Genomic DNA, 21,068 nt, shown 5'->3' on the forward strand with positions numbered 1-21,068 from the left:
CAGGAGGGGAAGAATGAAGGGGGTGAAATCGGAGGGGGAGACGAACCATGAGAGACGATGGACTCTGAAAAACAAACTGAGGGTTCTAGAGGGGAGGCGGGTGGGAGGATGGGTTAGCCTGGTGATGGGTATTAAAGAGGGCACGTTCTGCATGGAGCACTGGGTGCTATACACAAACAACAAATCATGGAACATACATCAAAAACTAATGATGTAATGTATGGTGATTAACATAACAATAAAAATTTTAAAAATAAATAAAAATTTTTAAAAAAAGTAATATAGCCTGAAGGTCTGCAGAGGGAGGGTCTCTGAGAAACTTCCCAAAATGGCTTTTAAAAGAGAAAGAACCAACAATTGTGCTTGAGCTACATGTCCCAATGTCTGATGACAATGGTACCAGCCACATTATACTGTCCTTCTCCCTAACCTACTCTTCCCACGGTTTGACCACAGAGAGCCAGAAAGTCTCTGTCCATGAAGGAGAAACTGACCGAGGTTCAGAGAGAAGCCGACTAAGTCCCCTCCCCTCCCAGCCAGAGACAAGCCTAAGCTAAAAGAGACAGTTTCAAATTTGAATGTCATTTTAGTTTTAATATTTCACTAACTGACCTGGATTATCAGACTGGACTGAACTTTTTTCATGTCCCTCTCAAAAGGACTTCATTATTATTTCTTCCCTTATATTAAGGTATGGGATGATTGGATCTATAGAGTTTAAAAGGAGTGATGACATGTAGAATCACTTCCCAACTTGGACTTTACTACCACATTCAAGAACTTCAGAGTGTGTGAAATAATAAGAGGGAGAAAGAGCCCAAGATAGATGGTCAGAGAAAATTTGCTCAATAAGTAAATATTAAGCTTGATTAGAAAAATCAATAGGAGTTAGTCATGCAGAAAAGTGGGAGAGCATGGGATGGGGGGTCAGAGAAAGCCATTCAGGAAGAGAAAAAATCCTTTTGAAAGCCTGTGGTGGGAAAGGAGATTATTCTAGATACTGTGACTGCATAACAAACGACCCCAAAATGTAGCAGCCAAAAACAACAAATTATTTTTATCTCTTACAGTTTTGAGATTGATTAGGCTTAGCTGAGTGGTTCTTGATTGGAGGCTCGTAGGGTTACAGGTCTCTCCATGTGGCCTGGGCTTCACAGCATGGCAGGTAGGTTCTGAGAGGGAATGTTCCACAAGTGAGTATTCTAAAACCAATTGTTTCAAGAGAACCAATCTAAATCCACATGACCTTTTATGATCTCATTGTATTATTTAAATCAAACTCTATTGGTCAAAGCAATACAAGTTAACCCAGATTCATGGGAAGGGGACAGAAAACACACCTTTCAATCGGAGGGTGATCAAAGAATTATAGGGTCATGTTTTTAAACTACTGTAGGTATGGCCCATTGAAAAAAATCAAAAGTCAGTTTGTTTGAAGAATGAAAATTGCCAGCGAGAGTGTAAGGCCATTTTAGGGTCTTGGAAGGTATCCTAAGAATAATGGGACAAAATGAAAAGATTGCTGATAAATAAATTAATTATCAAGAGCAATTTAGGAAACCATAAAAATTATTTGTTGAGCCAAATAACTGACTAATTTCCTTTGAAGGAAATAAATCATTGTTTATTAAATATCTATTAAGATGAGTACTATTTTAGTAATCAAGAGAGAATGGCATAATATTGGGCAGAATTCTTTGAGAACAGATCCTGATTGGAAATATATGATGAAATTTCCTCCTTATGAAAAGTTACCTCTTGATGAATATGCCTTTGAAATGAGGCATTTCATTTTCACATCCATTAAAGTTCTCATACTCCCCTTGATTTACCTATTAAACTTGTAACTTTATTAACAATGCCCTGATTTCATTGTAGAACTTTACAGTTTAAATATAGATAAGGATTGAACTTTACTTCATAGTTTAAATATAGATAAGGAGGGACTCCATCAAACTTCTCCAACAGTGTTGAGTTCTGAAATTTTTTTATAGTTTAAATATAGATAAGGATAGATAAGGATTGACTCCATCAAACTTCTCCAACAGCGTTATGATTTTTTTATTCATGTGTTAATATTGAATATGTGTTTGTTTTTTTTTAAGATTTTATTTATTTATTTGAGGGACAGAGAGAATGAGAGACAGAGAGCACAAGAGGGAAGAGGGTCAGAGGGAGAAGCAGACTCCCTGCTGAGCAGGGAGCCCGATGTGGGACTCGATCCCGGGACTCCAGGATCATGACCTGAGCCAAAGGCAGTCGCTTAACCAACTGAGCCACCCAGGCGCCCTATGTGTTTTGATAGTATCTCACAAAAGGAAAATATTACAGTAACATACAGTAAACATTACAATATAAATAACAATTTGTTCATGAAAACTAGTAGTGGAATTGAAAAGGGCTTTTGGGGCAATTAATTTTCTCCCAAAATTTGTTGACTGAATAGTCATTATTCCTCAGCTTTTTCAACAGGTGGCTCTTAGAGCCAGTTTGTATACTACTGGTGATGGCATTTCTTTAACATTAGGTGGCACCAGGCTCCATTACTTTTTAAAAATTTTAATTCCATTATAATTAACATACACTGTTGTATTAGTTTCAGGTGTACAATATAATGATTCAACAATTCTGTACATTATGAAGCTCATTACAACAAGTATATTCTTAATCCCCTTTACCTATTTCACCCTTCCTCCACCCACCTCCCCATTGTTAACCACCAATTTGTTCTCTGTGTTTAAGTCTGTTCTTTTGTTTGTCTCTTTTTTCTTTGCTCATTTGTTTTGTTTCTTAATTTCCACATATAAGTGAAATCATATGGCATTTGTCTTTCTCTGACTTATTTTACTTAGCATTATACCCTCTAGATCCATCCATGTTGTTGCAAATGGCAAGATTTCATTCCTTTTTATGGCTGAGTAATATTCCTGTGTGTGTGTGTGTGTGTGTGTGTGTGTGTGTTTACACATGCTACATCTTTATCCATTCATTTATGGATGGGCACTGTGTTCCTTCCGTTATCTGGCTATTATAAATAATGCTGCAATAACCATAGGGGTGCATATTTCTTTTTGAATTAGTGTTTTCATATTCTTTGGGTAAATACCCAGTAGTGGAATTACTGGATCATATGGTAATTTTATTTTTAATTTTCTGAGGAACCTCCATACTGTGTATGTTGGCCTTCTATATGTCTTCTTTGGAGGAATGTCTATTCATGTCATCTGCCCATTTTTAATCAGATTATTTGGTTTTTTTTGGGTGTTCAGTTGTATAAGTTCCTTATATATTTTAGATATTAATCTCTTATCAGATATGTCATTTCCAAATATATTCTTCCATTCAATAGGTTGTCTTTTTGTTTTGCTATTTCTTTTCCTGTGCAGAAGCTTTTTATTATTTATTTATTTATTTATTTTTGGACTTGTAGTTGGTAAAAACTTTAATGCACTTCTTAGGTAAGGACTAAGTGTGGAAGGTTCTTTTTTTTTGTTACGTTAATCACCATACATTACATCATTAGTTTTTGATGTAGTGTTCCATGATTCATTGTTTGCATATAACACCCAGTGCTCCATGCAGTATGTGCCCTCTTCAATACCCATCACCAGGTTAACCCATCCCCCCAGCCCCCTCCCCTCTAGAACCCTCAGTTAGAAGCTTTTTGTTTTTATGTGGCCCCAATAGTTTGATTTGGTTTTGTTTCCCTTACCTTAGGAAACATTTCTAGAAAAACGTTGCTATGGCCAATGTCAGAAAGTTAGTGCCTGTGCTCTCTTCTAGGTTTTTTATGGTTTCAGGTCTCACATTTAGATCTTTAATCCATTTTGAATTTGTTTTTGTATATGATGTAAGAAAGTTCCTCAGTTTATTCTTTTACATGCAGCTGTCCAGTTTTTCCAGCACCATTTATTAAAGTAACTGTCTTTTTCCTATTGCATATTTTGCTTCCTTTGTCAAAGGTTAATCGACCATATAAATGTAGGTTTATTTCTGGGCTCTCTATTCTGTTCCATAGATCTATATGTCTATTTTTGTGCCAGTACCCTACTGTCTTGATTATTACAGTTTTGTAGTATATCTTGAAATCTGGGATTGTAATACCCCCAGTCTTGTTCTTTTTTAAGATGGCTTTGGTTATTTGGCATCTCTTGCGGTTCCATACAAATTTTAGGATTATTTGTTCTAGTTCTGTGAAAAAATGCTGTTGGTATTTTGATAGGGATTGCATTAATTCTATAGATTGGACAGTATGGGCATTTTAACAATATTTTTCTTCCAATCCATGAGCATGGAATATCTTTCCATTTGTTTGTGTCATCTTCAATTTTTCATCAATGTTTAATATAGTTCTGAATTGTTCTCTTCTAATCAAGTTGATAAAAACTTTAAACATTTTCTAGAGTAAGCTCTTCCTATGAAATATGCAAAAAATCACAAAAGCCTAAGTGATTAACTTAAATTGTCCACTTGCCATCACAACTGGCAAAGAACTATACCCACATCCTCTTCTAGGTAAGAGAGGGAAGGCTAAATCTAGAAATCTCAAAGTTACCTTGCAGAACCTGTTACAGAGCATTCCCACCAAAGTGTTAAACTTGAGCTCTTGTCTATTGATTCTAATTCTTTCCTAGATAATGTAATTTCAAGCATATATTTTACAAGGGGACTTTCTAATAATTTCAAGGATTATCACTCAGAAACCTCTTATTTCTTGAGTGACTACTCTTTGCAAGGCAATGTGGAAGATGTTGGGAGATACAAAGAATAAATAAGCAATAAGTTCTAGTACAGAAGATTAATGCATATTAACCAGTGTTATGCAAGGTAGAAAGTGACCAAAGTCATTGGGTGCCTGGGTGGCTCAGTTGGTTAAGTGACTGCCTTCGGCTTAGGTCATGATCCCAGGATCCTGGGATCGAGTCCCACATCAGGCCCCCGGCTCAGTGGGGAGCCTGTTTCTCCCTCTGACCCTCTCCCCTCTCATGCTGTTTCTCTTTCTCTCTCTCTCTCTCTCTCTCTCTCAAATAAATAAATAAAATCTTTAAAAAAAAAAAACCTAATGCTTCTCGTCTTTAAAAAAAAAAAGAAAGAAAGAAAGAAAGAAAGTGACCAAAGTCACAAGAAAGAAGTTACTCAGTGTAATTTGGTTTTGTTTCCCTTGCCTTAGGAAACATTTCTAGAAAAATGTTGCTATGGCCAATGTCAGAGAAATTACTGCCTGGGCTCTCTTCTAGGTTTGCAAAGTTCAAAAGAATAAATATTTTAGATGAGCTTTAAATTATCCTACTTGGTAAAGAAATGGTTATGATTTTTGAAACTGTAATTTCAATAAAGTGATATGGACAGGATTTGAATATGTGGAGAATAGTATTCCAGAAATAAAGGCAGTATGATAAGAAGCATGGACCTAAGAAAGCACAAACTGGGAACAAGAAATAGTGAGTTTGCCCAAAGCCAAAAGAGAGGAACAGAAAACACTGCAAAGATAGAAGTAGCTAGTGCTAGAACTTGGATGGGAGACTAAATCTAGACTATTCTAGATTGTTTCTATAAGTAATGGGGGATCATTGAAAGTTTTCTTTTATTTATTTATTTATTTTGTATTATTATGTTATGTTAGTCGCTATACAATACATCATTAGTTTTTGATGTGGTGATCCACGATCCATTGTTCTCGTATAACACCCAGTGCTCCATGCACTACGTGCCCTCCTTAATACCCATCACCAGGCTAACCCATCTCCCCACCCCCTCCCCTCTAAAACCCTGTTTGTTTCTCAGAGTCCATAGTCTCTCACAGTTCATCTCTCCCTCTGATTTCCCCCTTCCTTTTCCCTTCCTTCTCCTAATGTCCTCCGTGCTGTTCCTTATGTTCCACAAATAAGTGAAACCATATGATAAGTGAATTTCTCTGCTTGACTTTTTTCACTTGGCATAATCTCATACAGTCCCATCCAGGTTGATGTAAAAGTCGGGTATTCATCCTTTCTGATGGCTGAGTAATATTCCATTGTATATATGGACCACATCTTCTTTATCCATTTGTCTGTTGAAGGGCATCTCGGCTTTTTCCACAGTTTGGCTATTGCGGACACTGCTGCTATGAACATTGGGGTGCATATGGCCCTTCTTTTCACTACATCTGTGTCTTTGAGAACATAGGCAGTAACCTCTTTGACATCGGCCACAGCAACTTCTTTCAAGATACATCTCCAAAAGGTAGTGAAACAAAAGCGAAAATGAACTTTTGGGACTTCATCAAGATCAAAAGCTTCTGCACAGTAAAGGAAACAGTCAACAAAACAAAGAGGCAAGGCACAGAATGGGAGAAGATATTTGCAAATGACACTACAGATAAAGCACTGGTATCCAAGATCTATAAAGAACTTCTCAAACTCAACATCTAAAAAACAAATAAGTCAAAAAATGGGCAGAAGACATGAAAAGACACTTCTCTGAAGAAGACATACAAATGGCTAACAGACACATGAAAAAATGTTCATCATCATTAGCCATCAGGGAAATTCAAATCAAAACCATATTGAAATACCACCTTACACCAGTTAGAATGGCAAAAATGGACAGGGAAAGAAACAACAAATGTTGGAGAGGTTGTGGAGAAAGGGGGAACCCTCTTACACTGTTGGTGGGAATGCAGGTTGGTACAGCCACTTTGGAAAACAGTGTGGAGGCTCCCCAGCAACCGCACTCCTGGGTATTTACCCGAATGTTTTCTTTTAAAGATTTTATTTATTCAATTGAGAGAGAGAGAGAGAGAGAAAATGAACAGGGAGGAGGGGAGAGGGAGAAGCAGACTTCCCACTGAGTAGAGAGCCTGACACAGGGCTCAGTCCATCCCAGGATCCCGAGCCATGACCTGAGCCCAAGGCAGACACTTAACTGACTGAACCCCCCAGGCGCCCCTCATTGAAAGTTTTTATTTTATTTTATTTTTTAAAGATTTTATTTATTTGAGAGAGAGAGAAAGCACATGACATGGGGGTAGGGTCAGAGGGAGAAGCAGACTCCCTGCCGAGCAGGGAGCCCGATGTGGGACTCGATGCAGGGACTCCAGGATCGTGACCTGAGCCGAAGGCAGTCGCTTAACCAACTGAGCCACCCAGGCGCCCTCATTGAAAGTTTTTAAATAAAAGGTTGATGTGATCAAATCTATGCTTTTGCGAATTGGAGTGGCAGGGTGTGTAAAATGGATTACAGGAGAGAACCTGCAGAGAGGAGACCAGCAGAGAGGCTTCTGTCATCCAGTAGCCTGAACCTGGGTGGCTTAGGAGGGTTTTAGTGATATAAATATCATGGGAGTAGAATCAAAAAGTCTGGATAACCGACTGGATATATTAGGCACAGAAACAAGAGGAGTTGAAGATGTTTTCACCTTTAAAAATCTAGGTGATGGAAGAAACATAAAGAAAATGGGAACTGGAGAAATTATGAGAAGAAAGATGAGTTTAAATCTGAGCATATTAAGTTTTAGGTATCATGAAATATTCAAATGGAGCTGTCTTGAAGGCATTTAGAAAGCTTAGACCTAGAGCCTGGGAGAGAAGGCGAGGCTGGGGATCTGAAATCATCTGCAGATTAATTATGGTTACCATTTCTTGAAATCCTAAGATGTGCTGGACACCATGCTAAGTGTTCAGCATGTATTAGTCAAGCCTCATAACAAACATGAAGATAGACATTTTTATCCCACTGAGATGTAAAAAAAATTGTTTAAATTGGCAAAGATTCTCAAGCAGTAAAATGGAGAGCTGGAATTTTCAGTAGATCTGTCTAAATCCAAGGCAGTTCTTTGGATGGGAAAGTCTTAAATGAACCAGAGGGTAGCACTGCTCGTCTGCCTAGAATGGTGTGCAGCATGCAGAGGAAGTCCATACCTCCCTGCTGTGGAGGAGAGGAGAAGGCAACAATGTTCTCAACTTAGACACCCAGGCCTCTTCCCTTTTCTCATCTTCTTATTTCAAGGAAGGGGGTGATAGTTGCAGAGTTGGGATGTTAAATTTGTTCTGACACCTCTAAGTAAGGCCTAAAAGGGGTTTATAGCCCTAAGTGTTTGAAGTCTTTCTAGAATTTTTTTGGTTAATTTCTCGTCTTACATGCCCTTGAATGCTCCTTTAGGTCCAGGGCAACAAGAAAAGTGCCACTCTGCAACTTATTATAAGTGCTCACGACTAAGACCCAGAGGCTGGACCTATGGTGTGTGTTCCGGAAACCCGTTGCCATGCTTATTTCTTAAAATGAACCATCCGAATCAAACTGCATTGCAGGTGGTAGCAGTTGAATTTAGGAGCCTGAGAATAAGCCATGGAAATCCAAGTTCTTCCTGTTCCCTCAATGGATGTGGATTTAAACAAGATAAAGACAGATTTTTGAGGCAGCTAATCTTAAATCACCAACTGATGCTTAGCAAAATCACTGAAAAACCAAAGATCCCACATTAGTGGGATCTTTTGTTTGAGACAAAAGATAAAAACAGAAGCTTTAAACGTTCTTCCACTTTGAGATGCAAGGATGGCTAAAAAGCCCATGTAGTGAATGAAGCACTGTCTGTTGGAAACTGGAACCTGGAAACTGGATTCTCCCCGCTAATGTAGCACCAGCCCCAGCCCTAATCCCTGCTGGACAGAAGTCACAGGACAAGCCACAGCAGCTCCAACTCCTGCACATCCTAGAGCCTGACCACACAGGACAGGCAAAGGCTGCCTCCGCCCTGTGTGCCGTGTTGGCCTCCAGAAACGAATACCTACCGTTTATTAAGCTCTTGCATTTCAGGATCTATTTAATTGTCACGGTAACCTGTCGAGGCAGATAATATTTTATCCTCATTTTCTACATCCATTCTCAAGCACTTCTGGTTTATGTAGAGGCTAATGTCAATCATTCATGCCTCTGTCCTGTGTGATTCTAACCAAAACAGTAGGAATGCAATGAATTGATAAGCAGACAGGGGTCAAAGTATTCAGTTTACTTATCAAGGCCTAACCACTCCAAAGTACAGGGTCCCTGAAAGGACCAGATTAAAGAAAGTAATTTGGAATTGAAGCCAAAACAAATGAGTTTCCCTATACCTCTTGCCAAATTTGAACCTTAGGATGAGCCACAGGAGGGTGTATTGGATCTGCAGGCACACTCTTCGTACACATCTCCATCCAGCAGTGATGGGATGGATTGGGGCCTGTCTCAAAGAGCCAGGTATCAGCAGAAGAGAGTGCTGGAAAGTACAAGAAAAAAAGGGCTTGGAGAAAGCAGGCACTGTACCAGGTCTGTTTACCTGACAGAGCCCACTCTCAACTTTCTAACAATCTGCCTAGGAGAGAGGGAATCCTATTTCTTGCTTTTAAACGTAGTTTCAAATACAGTTTTCAAACATGGTTACCCACAGAATCACTTTGAAAGATTTTAAAAAATCATAGTGACCTGGCCACACCCCAGACGGAATAAATCAGAAAATCTCTGGGGCACAAATATTTTTTAAAATTCTCCAGGCAATTCCAATGTGCAGCTGAGGTTGAGAACCACTGCTTTATAGGCTTGGTGACCTCATCCCCTCTTCATGCAGCCAGTCATAACTAGCATTTTTTTTAAAGATTTTTATTTATTTATTTGACAGAGAGAGACACAGCGAGAGAGGGAACACAAGCAGGGGGAGTATGAGAGGGAGAAGCAGACTCCCTGCTGAGCAAGGAGCCTGATGTGGGGCTCGATCCCAGGACCCTGGGATCATGACCTGAGCTGAAGGCAGATGCTTAACCGACTGAGCCACCCAGGCGCCCCCTCTTTTAAAAAAAAAAGATTTTTATTTAAATAACTAGCATATTTTGACTGACTACTTTATGTTCAGCAATTTACATAATGCTCATTGCAACTGTATGAGGCAGGTATGATAATCATGCATTCCACAGATGGGGAAAATGGGGCTTGGAAAGGCTAAGTGACAGACCTGGGATTACAAATTTAGTATTCCAGAATGTCTCCTGAGCTAGATACTTAACCATCACACACTGTGCTGCTTTTTGTGGATGCCATAATCCTAGCAATATCTCCAATCATAATATATTCCTTCTTTTTTAGGGAGGAGTAAAAATGACTAGAGAAACTGGAAGCGTTCATTCCAGTATTTCCTCACGAAAAAGAACATAAAATTCCCCCTACGTAAGTTGAGGAAGAAGAGTAAGGGTTTCCAACAACTAACTTTTGTAGAGATTTGGAGAATGTGTGGTAGGGAGTAGTAATAAATCAACAGTGAAAGATGGTTTAAATTGTTGAGCAGCTAAAGTCAAAGAGCATAACGTTTTAAACAGAATGAGCTTAATATTTGTGAACAGCCATCCTTGGTGTCTTGAGACTGAGAATAAGAAAACTGGAGAGCACAGTCTATGGAGATAAGCCTTAAGCCTACGGATTGTGACGGAAGGGGCCGTGGGAGGTTATGGGAACATGGGAGTCCTAGTCGCTCCTGAACATAGCAGTGACAATACAAGCGGCATAGAGAGCAACAAGAACAGAAGTCTAGACAGAAGACTGAGAGGGGCGGAAAGGCTGAAGGAGAGCTGAGGTCAAGTTCACACCGAGACACTGAGTCAGAGATGAAAGGTGATGCATTACCCAACAACTCGAGTATTTTAAAAGGTGAAGACAAAACAGAAAAAATTACCTTTTTCTCATTTCATATTTTGAAAATGCTGCAAAGGTACAAAGTAATATAAACTGGATCTCACTTTATGTAAGTTTGCAGAAAGTGTGTAAATGTTAATATGTCAAATTACATATTAACTTTGCTAAAAGAATTTTTAGCACTGAAGAGGAATTAAAGGACTTATGGCAATTTCTTCCATAGAGCAAATAATCTATTCTTTTTGCAATTTAAGTCTCATATAATGAATTCGCAAGGTGCCAGCACCATCATAATTGGATCCAAGGGAAAATCGTCTGTTGGAACACCTGATGAGCAATAGAAAAATAATCCCTATACACAGATGTTTCTTTTATTCCTCTCTTTTCAAAGGATGAATCATTATTCCCTTATGAGTAGAGGGCTGAAAGGAGGACAAGACTCCACCCATGTCGGCCAGCACAGAGTTCCATCAGGCTTGTGAAATTATAATTTGCCTCTTCAAAGCTGAGCCCATTCATTTGCTAGGAAATCTCAAAAAGTGTTCTAACAGGCAAAGTCAGGTTAATTCAATAGGTTGTTTTCATTTCTGGTGAAAGTTCACATGAGGATTATTTTTTAAAATGCCCTCACACTATCTTCTTATAGTCAGTTGAACATGACTGGATCTATGTTTTAAATAGTGCTAGGCTGCAATTTGGTGGTCTCTAGAATGGATAAACAAACTAAATTGATCTGTTCTACGCTCATCTCATTTTTCTCACTGGTGTGACTAAATCAGTCCACCTTTAAGTGACTTACCCACTCTTTCCTTTCCCCCACCCCAACACACACACACACACACACACACACACACACACACACACACACGCACAGAAATACTTTATGCAGGCAAACGTTAACACATTACTATTACTACATTAAGTTATTGAGACCCTTGAGTATCATGACATACATAGTAGGTGCAGTGTTAACTGAACAAATAAATTCTTCTAGGATTATTTTGCCCTTTTTATTGTGTCAACTTTTACTGTTTTTATGGCCATCTCTAAAAATTTTTGAAATGAATCTTTTGCCGAAAAGGATATAAAAGATATTTATTCACATCATTTAATGAGATGAGGAACCATAAAATTAAGATTTTAAAACATGTTTCTTAAAATTGCCACAAAACTCATGTTCTGAAAAATCTGAAAATTAAGTTTTAACTTTGGGGGTTGCTTTCAAAGATTAGGTGAAAAGAGATTAACAAAACTTTACTTGCCACTGATTTTTTATTAGTTTTAAACAAAAATGGTCAAAGATCAGCAATTTCATATGGTTCTACCTGATTAGAAACGAGAGAGAGCTGAAAAACTAATTTTCACATCAAATGAAACAATACAGCCCTATATGTTTCAAAGAAAAAAGTCTTCCCAAGAGAGGATGACTGCAGCTATTTTGAAATGTGCTTGAATTATCAATCCCAACACATATGCAACACCAGGGTTTATGGTGCTGGCTTTCCATGCTTCAGGATGCTACCAGTGAGGCTGGGACTCACAAGGTCCAGTAGTGACTGAGTATCCACAGCGCATATTAAAGACTGCTGTTGGACCGACAGTCACAAACAACTTTGGGGTGACAATAGGCAAGGATGTTGTCCAAAATAAATATGTTCCCAATACAAAAATGTCATGTTGGTCAATAATTTTAAAACCCCATGCCCAAGTGTTTTGTATGACTACTTAGCTTTTCTACCTTCCACAGAAGTTGCTGAAAGACAATGAAACTTCAAATGAGGAAAGTTGGAAAAGCGAGTAAGTAGCAACTGCATAGGCAATAATCAGGTGCAGAGTAGTGTTGGCTTTGTTGTAAGTCAGAAGCGGACTTGATTATTTCTGTGCTACAGAACATAAATATCCACAGCCATTATACGACTTTTTAAAAATCTAGCCACATTAAATATGACACATAGAGATCACAAAACTACTTTGAAAACATGTTTTTAAAACTCTGAAACATAAGGGATAAAGAGGCTCTTATTTTCTAATGGGGGCAAGGGGTTCCCATATTTTTTGGAAGATAAAACAGAGACCCCAGAAACAAGGCATTTTCCAAAGAACCACAGAAATGCTTGTTCAGAATCCTGTACTTCTTTAACCTAAAATATTGAGATTTAAATCAACTCAGACACTATACACAATTGAGTTTCTTCTCATTTTTTATTTTTTAAAAAAGACAGATTTAGGATATTGTAAGAAATTACTAAGTTACATTTTTTAAAATCTGTCAAGTGCTACAGTAATGGAATAAATAAATAAGATTTTTTAAAGTTCAATGTTTATAGACATATTTATAAAAAATGATTGAATTAGAAGATGTTAAATAATGTTGATACACACCAGGAAGGGATTTAGGCAAGGAAAGGCACATCATTTCACCACAAGAAATAAAGACCATAGTTGGAAGTTAATGACTAGCCAAAGCTTTAGGTCTTGTGGTAGTTTTCCTAGCTCCAGAGGGTCATTATGGTGGAATCTTCTTCATGGTACTGAGCTGGAATAAATAGATAGCAGTTGGAAAATTTTATTCTGTGACCCCAAAGTAGTGTTAAAAAGAAAGCACTCTTAATAAGCCTGATGTGTGAAGAGGCAAGGAGCAAAAATCCAAAATGGTTTAGTTGTACTGAAAATCCTCCTGACATATTAAGGAGAGCTAAAAAAAAAAAAAACAAAAAAAACAAACAAACAAACAAAAAAAAAAGGTAAAGTAAAATAAGGTTAACTCTCTTGTCTGGCTGAATTGGAATTCTTGCAGTTACAAAGTTAAAATTTCAAGTCAACACTGTATTTTTCACTTCCTTTCTTGTAGACAGACACAGTTTGGTTAAACAGATGCCATATTTCATCTTGAATAAAACTATACGCCAATATTTGGGGAAAAGGATCTTAGATAATCTCTTTATTTTATATAGCTTTAGTCTTTGAAAATAGCACTAATGCTCTGGCTGACTGGCTTGGCTATCTACAGTAGCGAAGTGACCATAAATTCTGACAAAGATGGGAGGTTTCTCAGAGACACTAAAGAGTTTCTAGTTCAACAGAGATAGTTATTTACTGAAAAGTCTAACAGATATCAGTAGATGGGTTTGGGTCAATTTCCCACTATCAGTTTTCTTTCACAAATTTATGCCAAGTGTCTACTCATCTCTTGCTGTCTGGACTCTGAACCTAGATTAGTTTGTTTAAAAGATGGAATCATTCAGAATAATCCATATAAATTTTAGTGGTATTAAGAAACAACTGTCTGAATAAATAGAATGGATTTTCAGGATAAAATGGTATATCCACAAAGAAAAAAATTAAATTAAAAAAATGAGAGGAAAACAAGGGGAAATATTAATATTGAAAAATAATTAAAATGGCAATTGCAAAGCAGGCAGCTTCCCACTCATGCCACACGATATGCCTTCATTAAGGTGTACTCTTTCCGGTTGGTATGAGCAGCCCAGATGAAGAGAGCAGAAGCCATGAACTGTAAGGGAGCTGAGACGCAAGCCAGGCAGAAGGACCATCCAAATTCACCAGACACGTTCTCAGGCAGCTCTAGCTTCTGGTGGAGTAGCTCAATTCCAGCAACATAACAACTCACTGAGCCCAGGGTACAGAGACCTTGGAGGAAAACAAAACATAACTAGGTAAGAGCATAGTAAGAGATTTTCAGGCAAGAGGACAGGGCAACAATGTGTGAATGGTTTAAGAACTACGACTCTTTGTCTCTATGGAAACAGGAAGAAGATAAAAGGTAAGTATAATGACAAGACTCACCTGCAAGGAGATGGAGAATGCCTGTGGCAATGGTGGGATACAAACTCCGGCAAATGCAAGCACAAAGTCCAATCACAGCCCCAAAGCACATCAAACCTAGACTAACAAAAGGTAAAAGGAACTGGCAACGCCAAAGATCTGATTTTGAAAAAGAGAAAAAAAGACATGTTACTACGATTTCAGACAATTTTTTCACAATAGTAATTTCATTCATGTACTTATGAGATCTTTTCTCAAAAAGTGAGAAAGGAGGGGCCCCTGGATAGCACAGTCAGTTGAACATCCCACTCTTGGTTTCTGCGCAGGTGGTGATCTCAGGGTCCTGAGATCGAGCCCTGTGCTAGGCTCCATGCTCAGCAGGGAGTCTGCTTAAGATTCTCTTTCTCCCTCTGCCCCACTCCACCGCTCATACTACCTCTCTCCCTTTATCTCTCCTTAAAAGCTTTTTTAAAAAAAGTGAGAAAAGGGGGCGACTGGGTGGCTCAGTCGTTAAGCGTCTGCCTTTGGCTCAGGTCATAATCCCAGGGTCCTGGGATCGAGCCCCACATCCGGCTCCCTGTTCCCTGAGAAGCCTGCTTCTCCCTCTCCCCCTCCCCCGCTTGTGTTCCTGCTCTCACTATGTCTCTCTCTGTCAAATAAATAAATAAAACCTTTAAAATAAAAAAAAAGTGAGAAAGGAATACTTTAATATTGGGGTTTCTTTTCTAAAGCACTTTGTTCGAAAGGATGCTACCTGATTAAAGTAAAAGGACACTAACAGTTAACAATTACTGAGGGCTCACTGTATGTCAGGCACTGTTCTACACATGCTTTGTGTATTAATCCTCCCCAAACCCCTATGAAGGAGGTACTTATTATCTCCATTTTATAAATGAGGGAACTAAGGCAAGAGGTATAAATAACCTGTACAAGGTAACACAGTATGTGGTAGAGCCAGCTTTTGAAGCAAAACCTTCTGGCTCCACATACAAATGAATCTACATCCTTATAGGATCTCAAGGCAGGAACAGAAGTAAATGAATGTTGATTATAAAAGACCTGTTGAGAGAATATACATAAAGCACAAAGCGGAGGATCTCTGAACTCAATAAATGGCAGTTGTAATTATCATAAATTCCCTCAACAACATGGGAAGAAAGCTGATGACTTTACAAAGCATCCCCTTCCATTTTTACATTATTTTAATTATTAGTAATGTATTAATATCAACTCTAAACCAAATTCTACCCTCTAGTGCTAGTTTTACCTTTTGGAACTACATGAAAATCTTTTCTCCAACTTCCCTTCAAACTCTGTTAGTAATAAACTTTTTCTTATATATTTGCAATACAAAATTGAATACCTTGAATAACACGGGTTTAACTGTACAGGCTGACATACATGCAGATTTTTAATAGAGCAGTATTGTAAATGTATTTTCTCTTATGATTTTCTTAGTAATATTCTCTTTTACTTTTCGTAAGAATACAGCATATAATACATATACAAAAAGTGTCTCAATTGACTGTTTTATGTTATTGGTAAGGATTCTGATCAACTGTAGGCTGTTAGTGGTTATGTTCTGGGGGAGTCAAAAGTTATACGTGGATTTTGACTGTGTGAAAAGGGCGGTGCTCCTAACCCCTGCATTATTCAAGGGTCAACTCTACTCGCCATTTATTCAGTGCTTCCTCTCATGACATGGTCATTTTATGGCAAGCTCCAGTAAGTCTCTATGGCCTGAATATCAGGTCCAAATATGAAGACAGTATTTCCTAGGTAGTCTGACCATCGAATAGAATGCTCCTAAGAAATGTTTTCATTTGTTTTTGATATCTATACTTTTGTTATACTGTATAAAACTGGATTAACATTTTTGGTAGCCCTGACCCTTGACTCGTAAAGAGCTTGTAGTCAACTTTTTTCACATATCCCTATCTGAACTCAGGTAACTGAAATGCTTATCTCAAATATACGAATTTATTATTTATCCTTATTAAATTTACTCTTTAAAAGGGCCCACTAATAACATCTTTTGGGGAGGTCTAGATTCTGTCATCCAATGTATTCGCTGCTTCTCTCAACTTCGTATTTGCAATCTGGTAAGGATGTATCTAACTTTAAAATACATTATCAACAGAACAGAGTTCACTGGGAAACCATCAGAGATCTTATTCCAAGTTGATGCAATGTACTGACTCATCTTGTTCCAATAACAGAGATCAATGAATGGCAAATTTATTTCCTTTTTCCCCCAAATGTACGGCTGAGATCAATGTACTCACAGGTCCGAAGCAGATCAATCCCACTATTGTGGTTTCCAGGATCAACAAATTTCTCCATGAACTGCTCATTTAGCGTGAAACTCATGCATTTTGTGACATCAAATGACTCTGGAACACGAATAACAATGACTGCTTGTTGTTTTAATTATAAACATTTAACAAAAATCCCTTTCAGTAATTATTCTCTGAAATAAAAAGTGATATTGAAAGATGTTCCCAGAGGAGAGCAACCTCTTTGGCCTTGAGTGACACACTGGATTCACTGATGCCCAATGGATGCCAGTGGTTCTCAGCAGGAGGCTTAAGACAGGGGCACAAGGAAGAGAAAAAAAAAAGTAGGAGCAGTAAAATGAATGAGAATAGATATGCAAAAAGACTAGGAAGGAGGAGAAGACAAAGACTTAAATAAATGGGAACTTTGATTTTCTCTGCCAAATCTACTCCTCTAGCCATCTTCCCATCTCAGGTAATTACAATTCCATCCTTCTAGTTCCTCAGACCAGAAACTTTAGTCATTGTTGCCCACATGCATCCCACCAGGAAATCCTAGTGAGTTCAAAACCTATCTAAAACCCAGCCACTGCTCAGTGCTACCACCATGGTCTAAGTCACAAACATTTCTCACAAGAATTAGTGCAACAGCCTCCTGGCTTCCACCTTTGTCTGCAGCCTGTTTTCAATACATCTGTCTAGGTGAGCAGAGCATTTCTCCTCTGCTCAAAGCTCCACAATGCTCCATCACATTCAGAGTAAAGACCCGAAGCCCTCATCATGCCTACAAAATCCTGCAAAGTTTGCCCTACTCCCAGAGTAATTTCTGACAGCATTTTCAACTCTCCCTCTCTCCCCCTCCATTGCAGCCCAGTGGCTTCCTTGCTGGTCCCTGAATATTTCAGGCATGCTCCCACCATGAGGCCCTTGCAGTTGTTGTTCCTTCCAACTTAAAAGAGTCCCCCTGCAGTTTTCCATATAGTCAACTCCTTCACCTACATCAAGTCTTTACTAAAGTGACATCTTCTTGTTGAAGCCTATCCTGCCTACACTATTAAACATCATAACTTATGTCCCTCAATATCCCCTTCACTACATGTTCCAAATCCCTTTATTTTGCTGCATTTTCTCATAGCATGCATCATCCTTTAACATACTATATAATTAACTATTGTTTATACCATTATACTTATTTATTCAGTTTACTGCCTCCACCCCTTATTAGAATGTTAGCTCCCCAGGACTAAAGATATTTATATTTTTCCCCGATGGACTATACGGAATATGGAGTCACGTAATAAATATTTGTTGAATGAATGATAAATGATTGGTAAGATTCAAACATCAAGGGCACCCATGCTCTCCAAAGTAGAACTGAACACTTTATAATTTCAACCAATCCCCCCAGCCTCACCCCCCCACCTACTTTCTTTTTTCCATTATATAATCACAACGATTGTCCTTTTGATGTATGGTAATTGTTGTGCTGTTTTCCGAACACAGTGCTTCCCACTAAGTGGTCAACAGAAGTAGTCGTAAATAGAAACAAATTGTAAAGTTGTTCCTTAGAGCTCTAAAGTTTCCATGTTAAGAACTGGAAATTAAAATGTTTTAATGTTAAGAATGCTTGCAAAATAAATCAGACAATTTCTTATTTTTTTTTATTTCTGTAATTCATATTTTTAACCTACACTCTATCACAGACTCAAATATGCACAGGTTTTAATGTAGTGTTGGTCAAATTATATCCTCTAAGATTTACAGGGCAAATGATAGTAACTACCAAAACACAGCTAACACAGAAAAAGACTATCAATTCATATTTGTTGGTTTGATTTGGACACTAACTCTTTTACCAGTTACCAAATATTTAAAGTCTTCCAATGGACTTTTCCAATTATTTCCTCATGACATATGTGACATTAATAAAAAGAATTTTACTAAGTACAAAGATTTAAAATGGCTTTCACGCAATAAGAACAGTAACTTATCCAACCAATACTGACGAGTATCATGGTAATTCATAGAAATTGGGTAGAGAAGGTGGTAGAGAGAGAAGAAACACGTAGATTTATTTCTTTGGAGAGAAAAAAACCCACGAACCTGCTTATACATAATTGGGTCATCATCACATAACTTTGTTGATTATTGAGCAGGTAAAGGAGACAGAAGTTAAAATAAGAGAAATACCTGTCCTTTCTGGTGGGCTATACCAGTGTGTGTTTTGAGGTATAGTGATACACCGTCTCCACAATCCCATTGTGCCATTAAATCGGAAAAGTGCATCATTATAAGTCTTTTCATCTGCCTCATCACTAGCGAAGTCAGTCCAGATGCTTTTGTTCAAATCACTGGAATTTTCTTGAACTGGACTTCGATATTCATACCAGAAGTCTGTGCCAATTGAGGCTGCCATGTAGATGGTGGAAATGAGGCTAAGCACACAAGCAATTACAAACGCTGTAGCAAAACGGTTATCCATTCTGGCATTCAGACTGCTCTGTTTAAAAGTTGGAGAAAGAAGAAAGTTAGACTTCAAGGACATAGAGAGATTATTTTGAAAGGAATTATCTCAAAATCACCCTTTATCCTATTCCCCACCCTTGACCCTTAAAGTAATGTATAATCATTAAAGAATAAAAATAAAGGCAAGCATGTTCTTAAGTTCAAAGTAAAATTCATTATCATGAAAGTACTGATTGAATGCTCACATACCCAGGATGCTACGGAGACAGAGGTCTTGTTCTCTAGTCTATCACCTGCACACTAAAACAGACAACACTGAAATGGACATACACATTACAGATACAAACAACAGACATGCTCAGAGTCAGCAGTGTACCATACATAAATTTTTAATTACAGACTGAATTTTTATTCCAGCTGCAGAGTATTAAGTGTTCTGGGTTTGAGGGTGAAAAGGGCATAGGAAAAGCAAGCAGAGAAAATTGGCTCCTCCCAGATTCCTCTGACGAGGAAAACCTTCTAAAAACAAGGTTAAGAGTCAGGAGCTATTTGGAAGGCAGAGTTGAGATGTTTGTTAACCCAGACAGAAAGGTTGTTCGGGTGCGCAGAAGAGCAAAGAGAACAGCAACATACAATAATGCTAGATAGCAATCTGCTCCTAATCTATTGAAGCTAAGGAAAACTCCCCTACGCTGCCAAATTCTCCACTCCTATCTACTCTCCCCATTCCTTACACTTTTGAATCTTCTCATCTGCAAACTAAATGATTCTTCCTCAGCCAGAAAAAAACTGAATTAGACAAAATATGAACACTCCCCAGGCGTGGACAGGGCTCAACGGCAGTAGTAAATGGCCGCAGTAAAATGACTCAAGGCGGATCAAGCTGAGTCAAATACTGCAAGTATAAACCGTGACCGTACCAAACACCTTACAAAGGCGCACGACAACAGGCTCGCAAACTGGGGTTGCTGAGTTTGGAAGACAGGAAGTGTGACACAGAAGAGATCAGGGCAATTACAGTGATTAACAATAACTCCAGAAGTTGGTTTTGTATTCTTATTTTTTTCTAATCCTCTTTCAACCTGGTGCTCTCAAATGACCTTAAAAGGTCCCGGCACCCTGAGTGGCTGTTTGCCAGGCCGGACAACTGGCGCTGTCACCTCGCAGGGCGCACTACCGAGCCCGGGGAGGTCGAGGCAAGCTGGGGCCGGGGTCTGCCGTCCTGCGCCGCCCCAGGCCAGGGGCCCCAGGTACCGGACCAGGCCCCTCCCCAGACCACTCGACCGAAGCAAAAACCCCGCCGCAGCGCTGCGGCTCGAAACCGGCCCGGCCCCAGGCCCTCCCGGATAGGGGCCCCTCTTCAAACTGCTGGAAACGTCCAACGGCTACGCGACCCCCTCCCAGCGACGCCGACCCCGCTCACTCACCGCCCATCCTCCTGCTCCGCCAGCTTCACCCTCAAGCTCCGACCACAGCACCCTACTCTCCCCGCGCCTTCTCTGACGCACTTCCCTGCAGATCCCGCCCCCTCCATAACTCCCGCGCCTCCGCCTCCGCCTCCACCCGTGGCCCGGCCTAGGCCCGGAGCCGAGGGGGCTTATGGGAGTTGTAGGAGGGACAGAGGGAAAGCTGCGGGAGGCGGCGGATCGCATTTCTGGCACCGCGCGCGGTGCATTGTGGGGGTTGTAGTTCAACTCTGGAGGGAAAGGAAGTGCTGATGGAATTGTATATTTTATGAAGGAAGGAGCAAAGGTCCGCAAAGTAAGGTGACCTGTCTCTGGTCACGGCTAGTCATTGATTGTGACTTATATAACAGTTTTTCTAGTCCTGTGCTTTCCCTGTCACACACCCTACCTCTAAACATGTCAACAGCAATGGGATTATACTTTTGAAATATTAACCTAT

The 21,068-nt window shown here is 39.1% G+C and overlaps 1 protein-coding gene across 2 annotated transcripts; it reads right to left on the reverse strand.

Moving 5' to 3' along the window:
* Positions 1–12,846: 12,846 nt before the first annotated feature.
* On the reverse strand, positions 12,847–20,697 carry CLDND1 (claudin domain containing 1). Of its 2 annotated transcripts, none has more exons than XM_088024268.1 (5): positions 20,591–20,697; positions 18,888–19,192; positions 16,707–16,814; positions 14,443–14,580; positions 12,847–14,286 (listed from the first exon to the last, which is right to left on the reverse strand). In XM_088024268.1, exons 1-5 carry the CDS (start codon positions 20,695–20,697, stop codon positions 14,066–14,068), a joined length of 879 nt encoding a protein of 292 aa, XP_087880394.1. In that variant the 3' UTR covers positions 12,847–14,065. The 2 variants fall into 2 exon arrangements, with proteins under 2 accessions (XP_087880394.1, XP_027975040.1); XM_028119239.2 differs by having other exon boundaries at positions 12,850–14,286; positions 18,888–19,197; positions 20,591–20,668.
* Positions 20,698–21,068: the final 371 nt, after the last annotated feature.

Source organism: Eumetopias jubatus, unplaced genomic scaffold, assembly GCF_037043125.1.
Source record: "Eumetopias jubatus isolate StellerSeaLion01/CBP00866 unplaced genomic scaffold, mEumJub1_p1.0 scaffold_1, whole genome shotgun sequence".
NCBI lineage: Eukaryota > Metazoa > Chordata > Mammalia > Carnivora > Otariidae > Eumetopias > Eumetopias jubatus.

What these genes read in the sequence shown, in the direction of transcription:
- CLDND1 (XM_088024268.1), bottom strand. Translation starts at nt 20,697, where the DNA reads ATGGAGGGGGCGGGATCTGCAGGGAAGTGCGTCAGAGAAGGCGCGGGG. An exon ending in GATTGATCTGCTTCGGACCT is followed by an intron (nt 14,581 to 16,706) that starts GTGAGTACATTG and finishes TTTCAAAATCAG; the next exon opens with ATCTTTGGCGTTGCCAGTTC. An exon ending in CATTCTCCATCTCCTTGCAG is followed by an intron (nt 14,287 to 14,442) that starts GTGAGTCTTGTC and finishes TTTTCCTCCAAG; the next exon opens with GTCTCTGTACCCTGGGCTCA.